We start from the raw sequence: 19,140 nt of genomic DNA on the forward strand, positions 1-19,140 counted from the left end.
TTGCACTATTATTTAAAACATGTTCTAGAGACTGAGCTGTTTGATTCTGGGCCAGCTTGTAGCTGCACAATTGTTAAAAGTTGCAACAGCCCATTTACGACGACATTTTCCAACCTCTAAAATCCACATTCACAATCAGAGCAGTTTGAAAATTGGTGGCCCAGTTCCAGGCCCAAAGTAGAGTAGGTGAAATAAATCTGAGTTTATCTGGTTAAGGAATTCCTTTTTTTTTAGATGGCAAAATCTATAGGCAGGATCTACCTGAAACTTCTCCTAGCTGAATGCCTCCTTTGAACTCTAGTATCTGATACTAAGGATGATAATAAGGGCTGTGTACGGTGCTGTGATGATCCCAGTAACTCTTGGCATTCGGGAGGAGGCAGACTTAAGGGTGGGAAGCAGCGGTGTGTGTGATGTGTCACCTTTGCTCTGCATTTCCACATTTTCCAACAGGCATTTTGGGAAGTAAACTCCCATTCCAGAGGGGGTGGAGGAGCTCAGGGCTCAGCTGAGCGCCTGAACCTTAACGTTTTTGCGTGTGAGGATCAAAGACTACAGCATGTGCTGATCGGTTGTATCTGTGCCAAAACCCAAGGGCCTCTGTGCAACCCCAGTGCTACCGGTTGGGTCTGGCTCAATGTATCCCAGAAGCCCATCTGGCCCTCAGTGACTTACATTTCAGTTACCAGGGCTCCACACAAGTTCCTCATGAGGTTGGCTCTACACAGCTGAGTAAGCAAGCGGAAATTTTCTTCCTTATCTTTGAGTTGTTCTTCTCACGCTAGCTGTGCTCCACAGCCATAAATACGATTATAAAGTTTCTGGGAATAAGGCTGCCTGTCCCAGGCTCTCTTTGATTTTACACCCTAAAGCTCCCCAGAAAATTAAGCCGGCAGCTTGCAGTGGACGAGGCGATTCACAACCAAGTGTTTTTACTTGAATGTTCTGCTTCAGCTTTATTTTCCTCAGCTCAGTTGTGTGGTCAATACACAGATCAGCAGTATCCTCTGCTAGGCGAGTTGCCATCTGCTGTGACCGTGGAACACCTGATCAGCTCTTTCTGAGCTTGGCTAGTTACAGCCAAACCGGACCAAAGTGCAAATGGTTTTGTTTGCAGGGGAGATAAGCGAGTTGCTAAGAGGGCTCCTGTTTAAAGTGAGTTTGCTTCTCGTTTATTGCAGGAAGCCAGTGGTTAGCTTGTGCAAATTGAAATCAAATAAAAAAGCAGGTGGCAGTTTCACACAAGCACAATGCACCCTTCATCTGATGTTCAGGAGGGTCTGAACTCTCAGTTTAGCAGGAAGGGCCACGCTGGTACATACATCCCTCTTTAGGGTGCACACCCCAAGCCTGGTTTAGATGGCACATCTTAATGGAGCCACCTAGGGGCTGCAAGGACCTGGTGGCCACTTCCCAGGAGCTGCCGGGACCCTGCATCCCGAACCTCCTCCTGCACCCCCAACCACCTACCCCAGCCCAGAGTCCCCTCCTGCACCCAAACTCCCCCCTAGAGCCCACACTCCCCTCAACACCCTGCCTCAGCCCCCTCCTGCACTCCAAACCCCTCATCTATGGCCTCACCCCAGAGCCCACACCACCAGCACTATGGGAAAGATTTCTCTGCCAGATCAAAACTCGACATGAAAGGAGAGCACATTTCCACTACCGTCAGTGTAGTGTGCCATCCATCAAAGCCCCTTCATTGCCAAGTCTTGTCTTGGGTGATTCTGTTGTACACTCTGTTGAAACTAAAAGTAAATGTGTTTAAGGTAAACTCTGTCCAGCCCTGCTCTGCCCTAGCCGGGTTTATGTGTAGTTTAAATTCTAGTGCATTACTGAGCTTGTGGTAAAAAAATTGGGATTATTTGATTAAGCAGCCTAAGAGGGTGAAAGACTGGAATGTAGGGATTAGAGCATGAAAATTTGTTGGACTGGATTTTATTTTCAACTCAGCAGGTGGTTGGGATCAGCAAGACAATACTGATTTTGCACAGTGCTAGGAGACTGCAATAAATTAAACAATCCTAATAAAGTGTTCACAACCAACATCTGGTCTGTTACAGGCAGGAGGCAGATGGGGAATCCAACTGCCCTTACAGGCATCAGATCTAGCCTAGAATTCAGACAATAGAATAACCCAATCTGCGTTGCTGTTCTGAGGTTTTAAATGAAGCAGGCCGTATATAGAAGGATGAAATTACATTTCTTTATTGTGTCCATTTATTGACTTCACCATACAGAAAAGTACAAAGGATTAGAAAATTCGGATTCTTCAAAGCGAGTCTCATTTTACCGCAGTAGAAACCAAACAACTCATGAAGTCAGCCTGGGAATGTAGCTGGCCTAGCAGAGTAATGACATTTGGAAAGAAATGTATCCAGCAGACTGTTAGTTTGAAGTTTGTGCCATCTCTGAACACAGCAGAAACTATTCGTACCTTTACCTGTTTAAGACTTGTAGAATATCTTACATAAAGTTTAATACCACAGAAATCAATGAAACATGGAGATCATTCGCAGAGATTTCATACAATTCGAGAATTATAGCAACTGTCATTAGTAATAGTACACACTCAAATTGAGAGGATAACAGGAGGGGACTATGTTTGAATCCTTCACCAATAGTCTTTCACCAATAGCTTGGAAATGTACAGAGCTGCACCACATTTGAAGAGCTGCTTCTATGGGTATGAACAGCACAGTAGCTGCAGAGATCCACGTTAAGAGCGGTCATATAAATACCAATTGTTCCTGGCCACATGCGGTGTCTTTACTACCCTGTGAAGTTTGCACGTATTGTGTGCTATGCATGTCTGTTGAGCCAGCACACACGCCAGACACATGGCAAACTGCTGCTAACTGGAAAATGCTCCTACACATAAGCTATGGACATTCTCATTAGTCTGACAGAAGCGTAGGAACTATCCCTGTATCTTAGTTCTCTTGGCACATACCAGACTGTGTTGCTAACAGTACATAGACAGAAGGGCCCTGGCTCGCACAGGGCTCCTCATTAGCCCATGCCTGCAGGAACATTTATGAGGCTGCGTTTCCAAAAGAAAACAGGAAGATTTTCAGATTAAAATAAAACAGTCAGTTGAAGAGGCTGAAGTAAGGAGGCCTCCAGATTCCATGACAAAACAAACAGGTTTGGTACAAATCCTTCCAAAATGTTTTCTGATTCAAAGGGGAACAAAGCAGGTAAAAAATAAAAACAGGAATTCCCAGGAAAGCAAGCAGGCGTGGCTAAGAATTGCAACATTTATCATGTCTTCAAGTTTTTGCCTCTATCATAAAAACACGTGAAATCACAGCCTCAAATTCTGCACCCTTTAAATAAATGGGCGATAGAACACAGCATCACAGGCGTCCTGAAACATGTTATGTGTTGTCTTTCAAATAAATAGCAGTTATGTTGCACACAAGTTCCCTGCCTTTGAGAAGGTGCATTTCCTTCAGAGGTTACATTCCAGGACCTGTTTATCCTCCTGAGAGCAGGATGCTCCCCCCCACCTCACAAAAAATGGCTCCTGTGAGGATCTCTCATATCAGAGTCCAGAAAAGTCATTTCTCTTAGGGGCAGCTTCCAAATAGATTTAAACAAATATATGATTCCCCCCCACCCCAATCAAACACGCACACACACACTTCAGCTAATGTCTTTCAGTAAAAGTAAGTTGCTTTGGTTTTCTTTTTTAAATAAGTTAAGCTCTGAATACACATCCCTCTCCCTCCTCTGTGGAAAATGAAACTGAAAATATCAGCCATGGCTTTAATGTCCAAATGTGGAGATTCTTAGCCCAGATGCAGTCTTAAGTATTACTACAGTCTAGTAGTGTTGCTGCAGGTCACCAAATGCTGTAGACACCAAGGAGGAAGAGATTGGGGAAGGTTTGCCTCAACCACCATTTTTGGAACATGCAAAGGGAAGTAACTCAACTACTAAACAGCAATTTGCGCAAGATGGAGGCAAGGTTCTTCCCTGTGCCTCAATCAGCTGACAAGTGCATTGAAAATGAGGATGTGGCTTTTCACATCCTGGCTTCAATATGTATTCTAAGTTTCCTCCTATGCAGTTGTGTGTCACAGCAATTTTTCTGTAAAACTCAGAACCGAGAAATAAAGAAAACAGCCACAAAGAACAAGCCAGCCAGCCATCATATACAGATTTCCCAAACATTCCTTGTCTCAAACATAAAGGCCTTGGGAATATGAAAATAAAGACATGAATACATAGTGGGTCTCATTCAATACTTTTTCCCGGCCTTGTATCAGAAATATAAGCAATATCAGTATGCATCAGTCCCTGGTTTAGGCAGACAAGGAATCTAAGAGTTCCACAACACCACTCAGGTAACAGCTCTGCATGAAGTGGCTGGTTATAAGTACGTTCAACTAAACAAAGCACAACTCAGAGCTGAGGAAGGCCAAGGTCAAAGGGAAGAGGAGAGGGGACATCTTGTAGACGACTCTGCAGGAAGATATTGTTACACCGAATAAATCCCTTTCTGTATATTTTCAATCTGCCATCTACTTGGGAGGAAATATTTCTGCACTAGCCTAACAAGCCTCTCTCCTGGGCTCTGTGGGGGCGCTGCCGTGCACGACGGCATAACAGCACTCCCAGTTTGAGGAATGAATGACATAGGCCAGAGTCCATATTGCACAGCTCTCCACATTGTGCAAATACAATGCCTTGTAAAGACATCCATTTCATAGCCGTCTGCTTAAGGGAGCCACACTGCTGCTACGCACCACAGGCATGAAATGCTGCCATCATCTGTCCAATGCACCAAGTCACCAGCCATCCTTGCCCTATTTCCACTCTCTCTCTGCACTTTGACAAAGGATAAAGAAAATGGACCTCCCAGACAAAGTGGGAATTGACACTTGTAGATTCAACTTATGCAAGTACAATTGATCTGACCTCTATCAGTAGGAGAGTCCATTCAGTCCTGAAGAGAATAGGCTATGCTGAAAATTTAGGGGTTGAAGAACAGACTTGTGGTAAGGGGGTATGTTTTCTTCCACCTGAACATTGCCATGTTCCTGTGACAGTACTATGGGGGAGGTGGCAAGGCTTACAGAGGCAAAGTTCATTAAGACTTTGCCATGGAGGCTTGGCACAGAGCTTCATACACACTCCTTGCATTCTTTCACAGCATCCACTCTCTAAATATTTCCTCATCGTTAGTGCAATCACCTGAACTCTGGGTATGACATCAGGAAAAACAGACCATCAGCAAGTCTGCTAGCGCATTTAAGGTGGACAAGCAAAATTCAAAGGGTCAGGGATTGCTGATTCCACCCACATCTCCAAAGATGTGCATTAAGAGACAATCAGCTGTTAACTTCCACCACTGTCTTCATCACAGAGAACAAACAACTGATCAAATAAGAGTCCTTGGCAAAAACATTTCTGAACTAGTGCAAACAAACATGATGTGAACTTTAGAGTCCAAATACAATGGACAGAAAGGGATAATGTTCATATGCCAGCTACAAGACCAACCAGGCTGGTTATAAAGACTGCTCCATGAATCTAGAGAAAGAGAATCAGAAGGCTCATTCAGCAGGCAGGTCTCCTAAACAGAGACCTGTGTGTCAATACAGCAGAAGGTAAAATCCATATCGTCTGGGCACAAAAATTTTTGCCACTTGTTGGGTCTTCTCTTGGCTTTCCTGACATCACAATATGAAAGCAAGAGACCAGAGCTGGAAGCTAGCTCATCATCAGCCAGCTGGCAAGGGAGAAAATATTTAGAGACTGAGGAGTCAGTGTTACCAAAGTGCAGGTGCAAAACTAAAAGCACTTCTCTTCTTCCCACACTCCAAGACCTGGAGGGATTCAGAGCTGTTCTGCTGGGAATCACAGGACTTCCTTGTATCTTCATTTTCAGCGGTGCTTACCCGAGTCAGCAGTGTGGAGGAATTTCTGGGGAAAATTTAGATCTGAAGACAAAAAGGAGAGAGTTTTCAATCGTTTGTCAGAGCAGCTTTTCCGCACACACTATTCTGAAAAGTTACTGTAAAAATGGCACCATAGGGCTCTAGATTTCTCCGCTCTCTGATTCAGTTTCAAATAAAGAGATGACTTTTCTAACTGGCAGCCCAGCAGATTCAACCTAGTTGATTTCCTTCCTGCGCATCCTCACCGGTAATAAAGATTCAACAAGCCAAATTACACCCTTGGTGATGTGTGCAACACTGAGGCACACAGGGCTGTAAGCCCACTGAGAATGACTAGAACCTAGTAAGGAATTTATTAGTGTGACAGATATGACAATATCCTGGACAATCTTAAGGAATTAAGTTCAACTTTATTGAATTAAGTATTTTAGGAGTCCATTGTGTTAAAAATGCAATTGTTTATGAGTTATTGTGGAACTGTATGCAACTTCTCTAAGAAAGGTGCTTAATGAAATCCCTGGAAAGTATTAGGAACTTCAAAGGACCTTTTGTGACAATACATTTGAAGTGGATTTGCTGGGAAATACTCTTCATAGACCCTGACTGGATAACTGAGTGACTCACAGTGTGCTTGTTCTGAGCTGAAGCTATGCTGAACTGGTGACCACAAGAAAAACCTGTGTGGGGTCTGAATAGGGTGACCAGATAGCAAATGTGAAAAATCGGGACGGGGGTGGGAGGTAATAGGCGCCTATAAAAGAAAAAGCCCTTAATATCAGGACTGTCCCTATAAAATCGGGACATCTGGTCACCCTAGGTCTGAAAGACTAATCACCAACCAGAAGAAGGGGGTGATCTCTGGTAGGCTTATTAGCATGTGTGCAGGTTCTTTTATTGTTTGTAATGTTTTCTCTGTCATGCTTTTACCTTAAGAATAAAATGTGCTTGCTTAGAAACAGCTGAGTGGTAACTTATACCTTTGGCAATTACACGGTGTACTGTCTCTGAAGAGAAGGCACAAAAAGCCCGCATAGACAGCCTGTCTTTTCCTGGGATTTCACAGTCCAGCCTGGGGTCTGTGCAGCCTGGAAACATCCCAGTCAGAAGGGAGACAGACGTGTGTCTCCACCCATGACAGCCAATTGCTGGGGAGCCAGGAGCCTGAGAGGGGGAGCCCTTGCTGGACAAACGAGGGGAAATAGAGGTGCGGTTGCTCTGACGTATGACAATTAGCGCTGCACAATAAGGAAGAGGTGCCAGCTGATTCTCAAAACTGCATTTGCTCCTTGTTAGCTCTGCGGTGCATCGAGCAATACCACCTTATTTGTGGCATTAAAGGCAACTGGCCTGGCTGCTAGGTGAGGGAACAGATCAACTGGGTGAAGTGACATTTTTCACTGGACTACTGTCTTTTCAAGTGTGCTTCATGCACTTTTTATGCCAGTGACACTTTTCATATTCAGGTTGTGATCTGAATATTGCAGGTTTTGAATTGGGGAAAGTTTGGGTTTGGTTTTTTTTTTAACCTTTGTCTCCCTTGAACCCCCACACTGGACCTACCTCCTGGCTGCAGCCCCAGGGACAAAGATCTGAGCGCTGTTTGCCAGGGATTGGCGTCTGGCAGCTATGAAAACTGAGATTGGAGCTGAATCAAATCTGCCACCTGCTGCTTCCAATTCCAGGAAGGGAGCCAGGCCTCGGCTTGCCAGGAAGCTGCTGAGGGGAAGGGAAATTGCTGGGGAGAGTGAACCAGCAAGAAAGGGGAAGCCACTTGAAGAGAGAGGACTGAAGGAGCAGGGCCCCTTCGAGTGAAGTCTCCAGCTTGTTGCCTTTCTCCTGCAGCTCTCCCATCAACCTCCCTGCTGAGACTCGGAGTACTCTGGTGAGGGCTAGAGATGGGATTACTAGGTACAAAGTTCACACATGGCATTGTTTATGAACTCACCTGCTGCCAACCAGGGTTTTCCCCAGCAGCTGCTGGCCTGAACCAGAGGCAGGGAGGCATGAGTAGGAAACTAGAGGAAAATAAGGCAGGGCAAGAATCCAAAAGGGGCATGATGGGGGAGGGGGATTTGGAGCTGTACTTCCTGGCCTCAGATTAAGGATACTCTGGGACAAGCAGAAGGGGACTGTAGAGTGCTGCAGCATCAATGGGGATGGGACAAAAGACATAGGCCGACACATGCACCAGGAGCTCGGGGGGACACATGGGGACAAAGGATACCAATGAAGAAAAGACAGACATATGGAACAAGGGTATGGAAAAAGGAGAGTGCATGATACAGAGGGACATGGGGAGAAGCAGAGAACAAGTGAACTGGAAGTGGAGACCAAGAGACAATATAAGACTGAAGAACAAGCTGCTTAGCAGCAAAGAGAACACTTGTCAGTCTACGATAAAGAATGCAGTAAAGAAGCTAGAAGAATAAACAGTTTCTGTATGATTAAAAATTTCAACTTATAACAGTGCTTTTCTTCCTTTTTTTTTTTTTTAAATAGCAAATGAATAACTGAAACTGACCAATCTTGCCAGAGCACTTTCAATTGCAAGAGCTGCTAGGCCATTAATTCAAGACTGAACTATAGTTGCATGCTGGTACTTCCTCATATGTCTGAGCACACTTTCTGCACTGGCCACAGAGGCTGGTATGAAGCAAAATATACAAAGTGCAACCATCAGGTTGGGGAAAAGGTTCCGCAGAGACTTCATGCAACTTATTTAATAAACCAAGTGGTGACAGTATTTGGGCCAATGTTTTCCTTATAAATGCATTTCAGAAACACTAATTCCTCTTTTATATCACCAGAAGTAGAAGTAGAATAAAGAGTCAGAATGTAAGTGAGAGCAACTTCACCTTTTCAAGAAAGGTCAGTAGAAATTCAAATTTTTGACAGATTCAGGTGAGTGCAGCAAACCACTTTGAGGCCACCTATGATAGAGTCCATAATGCAAAAGAAAACACTGTCTCAAAGATAGTCCTTTCCAAGCTTGTCTTCATCACCTGAGTCATCACCTCTGTTTTTGGATGGGTGGCTCCCCTGGAGGATCGATGCCAAGGTTAGCTGCAACATGCACACATTCAATATAAATTTTGTTCCATTTTTCTCATAATTGTGCCAATTTAGTGAGATGCCTTCGATGTTATCTTTCAACATCAAGTGTATCATCTCAGTGCTGAAGAAGCAGGTTCTGTTCATTGATGCCGTGTAGAATTTTCAGTCAAACTGAGGCAAGTAGAATATTTAAATTTTGACATGTATTTTACTAGCCCAGCAATATCATTTCTGGTTTTGGCAGCCAGGCTTAATTCAGAGAATTCGTTCAATGCCACCTGTAAGTCTTTCAGGTTCTTGGCACACATGCAGCCTACTCTGTACCAGACATTGAATGGAGCGAATCAAACATTTTTCTTCAAAATTTCACATCGCTGTGGACTTGCACGGAACATTGTAGAATGACTGAAGACAGCCAAAGAACATACTACAATCAATGACTCCGCCGAACCAGCACCTACCAAGTTCAGCCTACGCCAGTGAGTTTCAACTTTCCAGACTACTGTACCTCCTTCAGGAGTCTGATTTGTCTTGTTGTGGCGGCAAGTTTCTCTTCTGCTTACCGCTCACTATTGCTAACTTTCTCATTTTGTCTATTAAATTTTAGTTTGCACTGACTTCACTAGTGCTTTTTATGTAGCCTGTTGTAAAACTAGGCAAATATCTAGATGAGTTGATGTACCCCCTGGAAGACCTCTGCATACCCCTGGTTGACAACCACTGGCCTATGCGATGCATATTGTGGGAAAAAATGCCTGAGGAGTCTGTTGAAGCACTGCCTGAGCTCAGGAATATTTCCTGCCATATTAGCACCATTATCAAAAGCTTGTCCACAACAGCCCTGGAAATCTAATCTATGTTTGACTATAGCATTGTGAATCATTTCTGCTATTTCCTCACCAGTCTTCTTGGTAAAATCTGAAGCACAAAAAACATTCCTGAATCACAAAGTTACCAGCAGGTATTTGATGAACATATCTGATCAACAGTGTTTGTTCCTCATGTGAGGTGTCTAGAGTTACAATAGAAATTACTGAAAAGTACTTGACCTCTTTAACCTTGTTGGTGCCATTAGGCACAGCCCTAGACAATTCAGGAGGGTAGAAAACCACAGTATTAATGAAGCTTTTCTGTACCAGGCCTGAAATGGACCAAAGTTATTTTATGCTTGTCTAGAGTCCCTCCATATTAAACTCTAGTTGAATTCCCAAGTTAGAAGTGAGAATGGAATGTGTAACTGTTTCTTATCAGTACAACACGGACAGCAGGAGATAGTAAAAAGAGGCCCCTTTTTACTACTTGTGTTTAGTTTAGAAAGAGGGGAGACAAGGTAATAAATTCAGAAGTAAACCAAGGTAACAGCCTTGAAAAGTTACGAGATGAATTGTTTGCTGTCAAGGATGATTTAATTGTTAACTATACACTGTATGTACTATATAGGAGGGGGGAGGAGACTAGTGGGGGGTAATGAGGATGCCTTGTTGAAGTCATGTATAAGAAGAGACACACAGCTTGTATCTGTGTGCAGGATCTGAGATTGTAATATCTCCCTGGCACCTTACTTGGGCTCAAATAAACTTTTTCTGCATTCTCCACCCTGGTGTGATAATTAGTGCGACGCACACCGGGCAACGAACCACAGTTTGCTGCCTCAGGCCTTTTGGGCCGGCAACAACCTCACACCAGGATTGTTTTCATGACTTACCCTGCACATTCTTGAATATATTCCTTTTGGGTCTCAGGGGGTAAGTAGGATTGAACTCTCTGATGTTGCACCTGTGCCTTCTTCACATAGTCACCCAAAAACTGGTTATATTTGGCTAACAACTCAATAATAGCCAAGAAATTACCCTTGGATTTATCACCTAGCTTGTAACTTGTGCCACAGAAAGCTAACCCTTGTTCTCTAAGAACAACACAACATCTAAAATACGCTTCAGAACTTTCTTCCACTTTTCTTTTTTATTTCCAAAATTTGTCTCCAACAACGAGGGGAGGGTTTTATCACCTTTCAGTCTTCTTGTTTCCATCCATTTCACATAGCATGTTCTGCATGATGCTGTTTTTTCATGGTCAGGGATTCATTTACACAGCTGGTGCCAGCTGCGATCTGCAGTCTACTCAGTTAGCATGGCTAAGCCTGGGAGAACACCCTTGAGTTGTTGCATCCAGGGGAACAGTAGACATGGAATGCAGTGAACAGCATGCTGTATCACTGCTATCCAGTCATGTCCCACTTTTTCTCCATTAGGAAGAGTGCAGGAGAGAAGTATATTGGGAAATTGTTTTCCTTTTGTATCCCTTTCTGGATGGATTTTTAATCTTCCAGTCATGAAGCACAAGTCTATCAATGCCATCCTGTTTTACAGGCCCTGCACTTGAACAAATGTTCTCAACAGAAAAATGAGATGGCTCATGTTCATCCTCCTCCTCCACTTCATCTAGGCCAGGACCTGGAGGATTACAGTCTCTCTCTCCTTCCCCACTCCCCGGCTTCCATCCAGACATTCTAAAGTTCTTCCTGCTGCTTCTTGTTCTGCAGTTTTTCTCTGCTTTTCCTTTTTTCTGCACCTGACTCATTATACATGCTTCATATTTGACTATACGAGGGTAAGCGAAGTTCAGTGCAGTGCTAAATTTCCCTAGATCTAGGGCAGTGGTTTCCAAAAGCAGAGTGCTCGCTCTCTCTCACCTCTTCCCCTCCCCTCTTCTAACAGGAGGGGAGGGGGACAGAGGGAGCAGAATGAGCTCAGGTGCTCAGGAAAGCTCCACTCCTTCCTCCCCACTCCCCTTCTGCGGACAGGGATGGTTCTTCTGCTTCTTCCCTTCCCCTGCAGCATATGGCCAGGGAAGTGGCAGGGAGGTACAGAGCCCTTGGCGCTGCCCCTCCTTCCCCCCGCCGCAGCTTGCAAGGGGGAGAGGGAACTGAAAACCCCCTCCCCAGCCTGGGAGGAGGTGAAGAACCCAAGGATCAGAAGTGAGGCTGGGGGCGGGGAGAGAACTAATGGGGGGCTGGGAGCTGTGTGGAGTGGACAGAGGGATGAGGGCTGGGGGGCGCAAAACTATGGGGGCGCTGAATTGATAGGAACCTACTAAATAGGTTTCAGTGCATTTCCATCTGCTGGAAAAGGTTATGACAATGGCTTCACAGCAAGGCTTAGCAGCTCCTGCCCTGCTGATCCCCATCAGCCTCCAGTGCCTTAAGGAGCCTCCAGGATCCTGTGGGTCAGATCCTCAGTTGGTGTAGACTGCTGATTTACATCAGGTGAGAAATCAGGCTCTTTGCCGTAGGGCCCACAAGACCAACCATCAGCACAGATACTTCCCTTTTCAGGGATGGCATGTTGAAAACAAAAGATAACTTAAATGGGCAGAACAAAGCCTCGTCAGACTAAGGGCAGGGCCATTACCAAAAACCTTCTCGCCAAAGCTGGCTTCCCATCAGCTTCATGACTGGCCCTGGCTTGGTGGAGTCCAGCTGCTGCACTTGCTTCTCAGCTGGCACAGCACAAAGCAACAATAGGCAGTACTGCACCTACTCCCCAAAGTTCCTGGCTATTGGCAAAAGACGGCTGAGTTCATTTTCAAGCCCTGCCTATCTGATGGGCTGTTATATCAAGACCCGATTCACTCTTACCTTTTGATCCAGTCTCTGATATTCACTGGATTTGGGCCGCCGGGGTAGTTTTGATCGTTTTCCTTCCAGAGCAAAAGCAATGATCTTTGAAGACAGAAAGAGAAGGAAATAAATCAGCAAGCAAATCCTGAGAGGTTACCACATTTTGTGGTGGTTGAAAAGAACTGATGCAGAACTACAGGCATTATATGTATCCTCTTTTCCCACTTCAGGGACAGTTAGTTCTGCTCTTGTGTTCCACTCTCATAGCAACGAAACGTCTCACCTGACCAAAGCCTGTTTTCCCCAGCATTGGCAGCTCCTAGATTTCCAAATTCAGGACTGCCTAACCCACACCAGAGGTTTCATCACTCTCCAAAGAGCCTCCCCCACATTCTTTATCTGGGTATGACGACACCATACACAATGACTCAGCAGGAGCCCGTGTTGCCAATTCTCACGAGTCTTAAGATATGTTTTTCTTTAAGCCCCCATGTCTTGTAGAGTCATATTACATGAGAATCGCAGCTTTGATTGTAATTAAAGAGTAATTTTCTAGCCATGATTGTGGTGAAAAGCTTGAAAACGTGAACCTAAAGGTTCCCACATATCAGAAAGCAAATAAGAACCCAAGATTTATTTTTTAAAATGACGACTTGAAAGTCAATCTAGTTATTTTTGAACGATTAAGACTGACAATAATGCATCTTCCATGGGGACCAACTCCATTTGTTAACGAAAGGAGTTCACAGAACACTGCCAGCCTATTAAACTAAGATATGGCCAGTACCACGCTGCCATATAATTCCTCTTTATTCACTACTGCCCCACTCAGCTTACACTGCTTCCCAATATGATTTACAGAAAAATGCAAAAAGGTGAACACAAGTCGCTAGATTATGGAAAGTGGATCCCCTGAATAAAAAAAAATGAGGTCACTTTTTAATTTGTTGTTTTGAACTTTTCACATTTTCTTAGAAGACACGTTAAATGGGATGACAGTGAGCAGTGAAGGAATGTACAAGAGCAGGGACCAGGCAAAACCCCTTTATCGTTTGTTTTCAGAATTTCTAACATTTGGGATTTAAAAAGGTATAAAATCTTTGGCTATGTCTACATTTAAAGCACTACAAAAGCAAAGCAAAGCTGCACCCACCCCTGTAGCGATTCAGTATAGACATTCTACAGCATCCTACCACTGTAGTCAATTCACTTTCCCGACAGGCGGTAGCTAGGTCGACAGAATTCTTCTGTCAACCTAGCACTGTCTACAATGGGGGTTAGGTTGGCTTAACTATGTCTCTCAGGGGGGTGGATTTTTCACACTCCCAAGAGACACAGCTATGCTGATGTAAGTTTTCAGGGCAGACTAGCCCTTTGCAAAGAAACTGTAATAGTGTTTTGAATGTAATTTATTTCTTGGAATTTAGAACAAAGAGAGCACCCATCCGCTACTGTAGGTGCCTTTGATGCTATTTATGACCATCACTGGCAAACACCACAGCAAAAAGCCCCACACAACCCAATAGGCAGGATGTTCCCCACCAAAACTCCAAAACCATAATCAAGTCACCCCTTTCAGGTCTCAACCTCTTCAGCCACCCAGGAAAACAGGATACCAGACAGAGGCATGAGTGAAATACTGTAACATGTCTGGCCTCTCCTTGCTGTAAGTCAAACAGAAACTGCAAACAACCACACAGCATAAGAACATAAGAAAGGCCGTACCGGGTCAGACCAAAGGTCCATCTAGCCCAGTATCTGTCTACCGACAGTGGCCAATGCCAGGTGCCCCAGAGGGAGTGAATCTAACAGGCAATGATCAAGTGATCTCTCTCCTGCCATCCATCTCCATCCTCTGACGAACAGAGGCTAGGGACACCATTCTTACCCATTCTGGCTAATAGCCATTTATGGACTTAGCCACCATGAATTTATCCAGTCCCCTTTTATCCAGTCTGACAATTTTATTCTTTACTATTGTTTCAACTAATTTGCCCGGTACCGATGTTAGACTTACCGGTCTGTAATTGCCGGGATCACCCTTAGAGCCCTTTTTAAATATTGGCGTTACATGAGCTAACTTCCAGTCATTGGGTACCGAAGCCGATTTAAAGGACAGGTTACAAACCTTAGTTAATAGTTCCGCAACTTCACATTTGAGTTCTTTCAGAACTCTTGGGTGAATGCCATCTGGTCCCGGTGACTTGTTAATGTTGAGTTTATCAATTAATTCCAAAACCTCCTCTAGTGACACTTCAATCTGTGACAGTTCCTCAGATTTGTCACCTACAAAAGCCAGCTCAGGTTTGGGAATCTCCCTAACATCCTCAGCCGTGAAGACTGAAGCAAAGAATCCATTTAGTTTCTCCGCAATGACTTTATCGTCTTTAAGCGCTCCTTTTGTATTTCGATCGTCAAGGGGCCCCACTGGTTGTTTAGCAGGCTTCCTGCTTCTGATGTACTTAAAAAACATTTTGTTATTACCTTTGGAGTGTTTGGCTAGCCGTTCTTCAAACTCCTCTTTGGCTTTTCTTATTACACTCTTGCACTTAAGTTGGCAGTGTTTGTGCTCCTTTCTATTTGCCTCACTAGGATTTGACTTCCACTTTTTAAAGGAAGTCTTTTTATCTCTCACTGCTTCTTTTACATGGTGGTTAAGCCACGGTGGCTCTTTTTTAGTTCTTTTACTGTTTTTCTTAATTTGGGGTATACATTGAAGTTGGGCCTCTATTATGGTGTCTTTAAAAAGGGCCCATGCAACTTGCAGGGATTTCACTTTAGTCACTGTACCTTTTAACTTTTGTCTAACTAACCCCCTCATTTTTGTATAGTTCCCCCTTTTGAAATTAAATGCCACAGTGTTGGGCAGTTGTGTTCTTCCCACCACAGGGATGTTGAATGCTATTGTATTATGGTCACTATTTCCAAGCGGTCCTGCTATAGTTACCTCTTGGACCAGCTCCTGCGCTCCACTCAGGATTAAATCTAGAGTCGCCTCTCCCCTTGTGGGTTCCCGTACCAGCTGCTCCATGAAGCAGTCATTTAAAGTATCGAGAAATTTTATCTCTGCATTTCGTCCTGAAGTGAAATGTTCCCAGTCAATATGGGGATAATTGAAATCCCCCACTATTATTGTGTTCTTAATTTTGATAGCCTCTCTAATTTCCCTTAGCATTTCATCATCACTATTACTGTCCTGGTCAGGTGGTCGATAATAGATCCCTAATGTTATATTTTTACTAGAGCATGAAATTTCTATCCATAGAGACTCTATGGAACATGTGGATTCGCTTACGATTTTTACTTCATTTGAATCTACACTTTCTTTCACATATAGTGCCACTCCTCCCCCTGCACGACCTGTTCTGTCCTTCCGATATATTTTGTACCCCGGAATGATTGTGTCCCATTGGTTGCTCTCAGTCCACCAGGTTTCTGTGATGCCTATTATATCTATATCCTCCTTTATCACAAGGCACTCTAGTTCACCCATCTTATTATTTAGACTTCTGGCATTTGTGTACAAGCACTTTAAAAACTTGTCCCTGTTTATTAGCCTGCCTTTTTCTGATGTGCCAGATTCTTTTTTATGTGACTGTTTATCATCTGATCCGGCCCTTACATTATACTTTTCAGTCCTCTGCTCCTGACTATAACCTGGAGATTCTCTATCATCAGACTCTCCCCTAAGAGAAGCCTGTGTCCGATCCACACGCTCCTCTGCAGCAGTCGGCTTTCCCCCATATGTTTTAGTGGCCTTCTGAACCAGGCCAGGAGTGTCAGGCTGGATACAGAACACTGCAGTCTGCCCTGATGGATCACTATCTCCAGTCCACACTGGAAGAGCCCCTTTCCTTACCACATTTCTCCTAGCAGGTACTTCCTGAACCAGACTCCTCAATTTAAGGTTACTGCTTTCTGCACAGACAATAAGGAAATGCAAATAGGATTTTCTTACTAGGATTAAAGCTTTTAAAAGCCTGGGTCATATGCACATAGGAGAGAGACTGCACTGTATGGATCAAGGTGCTGCTGGCATGATAACACTCAGGAAGGTCTACTAGGTTACTTCAATGAAGAATGATCTTCAGCTAGTCTAGGCCATGTCTCTATGCCAGCCTGAAGCAACCCTAACGCATTATGAGCACTATGCATTAAACTACAGTCCAGCCTCCTAGCTGGACACTTCTCAGCATCTAAAGAAATTTAGACTGAAGAGAAAAGGAGCAGTCAACAGGAAAAAGCATCTTAACTGCTACTCCTCTCATTCCTTCCCACCCCAGTTCCACACCTGGAGATGAGCACCAGGACTAAGACCACATGGTTTTCACAAAGACTTAAGACCCTCCCCTGGGTACAACACTCTCGTTGCTCATCCCAACAGGACTTGAGGGTTGGAGAAAACCCCAACAACATAAAACCCAAAGATAGGTCAGTGTCCACTAGCACTGATAAAGCCCTGAAGCAGACGGGGCACACACCACATCCAGAAAAGCTCACCTTCCGCTTATTGTGATAAGCGATGTACAAAGCAGCAACGACAATGGCTGCGGTCACCAGGTAGGCAAAGAAGTGGCTATTCTCTGATTCATCTTTGGGGGGAGCAGCAGGGGCACTCTCCTTCCTCCCCTCATCAGGCTGAGCAGCTTCATTCATCTTCTCCTCACCAGTGGGGTCTTCATTTTCCAAAACAGCCTCACTGCTAGTGCCGTCATCTGCCTTCTCCTCCTTCAGTGGCTCCTTCTTTTCTTCCTCCTTCTTCTCCTCCTTTAGTGGCTTCTCCTTTTCCTCCTTCAGTGGCTCCTTCTTTTCTTCCTCCTTCTTCTCCTCCTTTAGTGGCTTCTCCTTTTCCTCCTTCAGTGGCTCCTTCTTTTCTTCCTCCTTCTTCTCCTCCTTCTCTGGCTCCTTCTTCTCCGGTGGCTCCTGCTTTGCCTCCTCCTTCTTCTCCTGCTTTGCCTCCTCCGTTGGCTCCTTCTTCTCCTGCTTTGCCTCCTCCGTAGGGGTCTTGGTCTCCTGGCTCCCCTCAGATGGGTTTTTCGCAGCTGCCTGGCTGATGTGGGATTCTGGAGAGCTTGTGGTTGCTGGAACTGCCAACAAAGCACACAGATTATGGCTGCTATTTGCAGCAGCCACTTGGGGCAATAACCCCACAGCGCTCCCCTTCCCGCTCCCCTTCCCTCGCACCCGGGGCCCCCGCGCCAGGGAAGTCAATGGGAGGTTTACCGCGGGCGCGCACCCTGCGGCAATTGGAGACCTGGATGAGACAAGGCCCAAAACCAACCCCCGGCCCCGCCACTCCACAGGACCCCCCCCCCCCCAGCGGAGCGCCCCCAGTAGCGAATGGGCCCGGGGTGTCTCACCCATAGCGGGGAGCTCCTGAGTGCCGTTCTCGGGGGCGCAGAGCGCCGCCGCCATCAGCGTCAGCAGCAACAACAGGAGCCGCAGAGCCCCGCGCGCCGCCGCCATGGTGACCGTGACGGTTCGTTCCGCTTCCGGGAGCTGCCAGGAAACCGAGACACCCACGTCCGGCGCCTCCCCCCAGCGCGCGCGGGACCGGGCTCTCGCGAGATTGTTCACCGGGAAAAGGATGGGGGCTGTAGTGGGGTTCTTTGCGGGGGAGAGGAGTAGTGGGGGTGTTTGGAGGCCTAAGGGTGTTTCTGAGGGGGGCTGTAGTGGGGGTGTTTGGGGGACTAGGGGTGTTTCTGAGCGGGGCTGTAGCGGGAGTGTTTGGAGGCCTAAGGGTGTTTCTGAGGGGGGCTGTAGTGGGGGTGTTTGGGGGGGCTAGGGGTGTTTCTGAGCGGGGCTGTAGCGGGGGTGTTTCAGGGGCAGGGCTGTAGTGGGGGTGTTTGGAGGAACTAGGGGTGTTTCTGAGGGGGGCTGAAGTGGGAGTGTTTGGGGAACTAGGGGTGTTTCTGAGGGGGGCTGTAGTGGGGGTGTTCGGGGGGCTAGGGGTGTTTCTGAGGGGGGCTGTAGTGGGAGTGTTTGGGGGACTAGGGGTGTTTCTGAGGGGGGCTGTAGTGGGGGTGTTTGGGGGGCTAGGGGTGTTTCTGAGGGGGGCTGTAGTGGGGGTGTTTGGAGGGACATGGGGTGTTTCTTAGCGGGGGTGTTTCAGGGGCAGGGCTGTGCTGGGGGTGTTTGGAGGAACTAGGGGTGTTTCTGAGGGGGCTGTAGTGGGAGTGTTTGGGGGCCTAGGGGTGTTTCGAGGGGGGCTGTAGTGGGGGTGTTTGGGGGCCTAGGAGTGTTTCTGAGCGGGGATGTAGCGGGGGTGTTTCAGGGGCAGGACTGTGCTGGGGGTGTTTGGAGGAACTAGGGGTGTTTCTGAGGGGGGCTGTAGTGGGGGTGTTTGGGGGCCTAGGGGTGTTTCTGAGGGGGGCTGTAGTGGGGGTGTTTGGGGGACTAGGGGTGTTTCTGAGCGGGGCTGTAGTGGGGGTGTTTCAGGGGGCAGGGCTGTAGTGGGGGTGTTTGGAGGAACTAGGGGTGTTTCAGGGGGCAGGGCTGTAGTGGGGGTGTTTGGAGGAACTAGGAGTGTTTCTGAGGGGGCTGTAGTGGGAGTGTTTG

At 46.0% G+C, this 19,140-nt stretch overlaps 1 protein-coding gene across 1 annotated transcript; it reads right to left on the bottom strand.

The window, feature by feature from the left end:
• Positions 1 to 2,184: 2,184 nt before the first annotated feature.
• Positions 2,185 to 18,100, bottom strand: TGOLN2 (trans-golgi network protein 2). The gene is made up of 4 exons (XM_045005165.1): positions 17,943 to 18,100; positions 17,083 to 17,669; positions 12,601 to 12,684; positions 2,185 to 5,951 (listed from the first exon to the last, which is right to left on the bottom strand). Exons 1-4 carry the CDS (start codon positions 18,046 to 18,048, stop codon positions 5,946 to 5,948), a joined length of 783 nt encoding a protein of 260 aa, XP_044861100.1. The 5' UTR covers positions 18,049 to 18,100; the 3' UTR covers positions 2,185 to 5,945.
• Positions 18,101 to 19,140: the final 1,040 nt, after the last annotated feature.

Source organism: Mauremys mutica, chromosome 2 (assembly GCF_020497125.1).
Source record: "Mauremys mutica isolate MM-2020 ecotype Southern chromosome 2, ASM2049712v1, whole genome shotgun sequence".
Taxonomy (NCBI): Eukaryota; Metazoa; Chordata; order Testudines; family Geoemydidae; genus Mauremys; species Mauremys mutica.

What these genes read in the sequence shown, in the direction of transcription:
- TGOLN2 (XM_045005165.1), bottom strand. Translation starts at nt 18,048, where the DNA reads ATGGCGGCGGCGCGCGGGGCTCTGCGGCTCCTGTTGTTGCTGCTGACG. An exon ending in TCAGGAGCTCCCCGCTATGG is followed by an intron (nt 17,670 to 17,942) that starts GTGAGACACCCC and finishes CTTTGTTGGCAG; the next exon opens with TTCCAGCAACCACAAGCTCT. An exon ending in CTTATCACAATAAGCGGAAG is followed by an intron (nt 12,685 to 17,082) that starts GTGAGCTTTTCT and finishes CTGTCTTCAAAG; the next exon opens with ATCATTGCTTTTGCTCTGGA.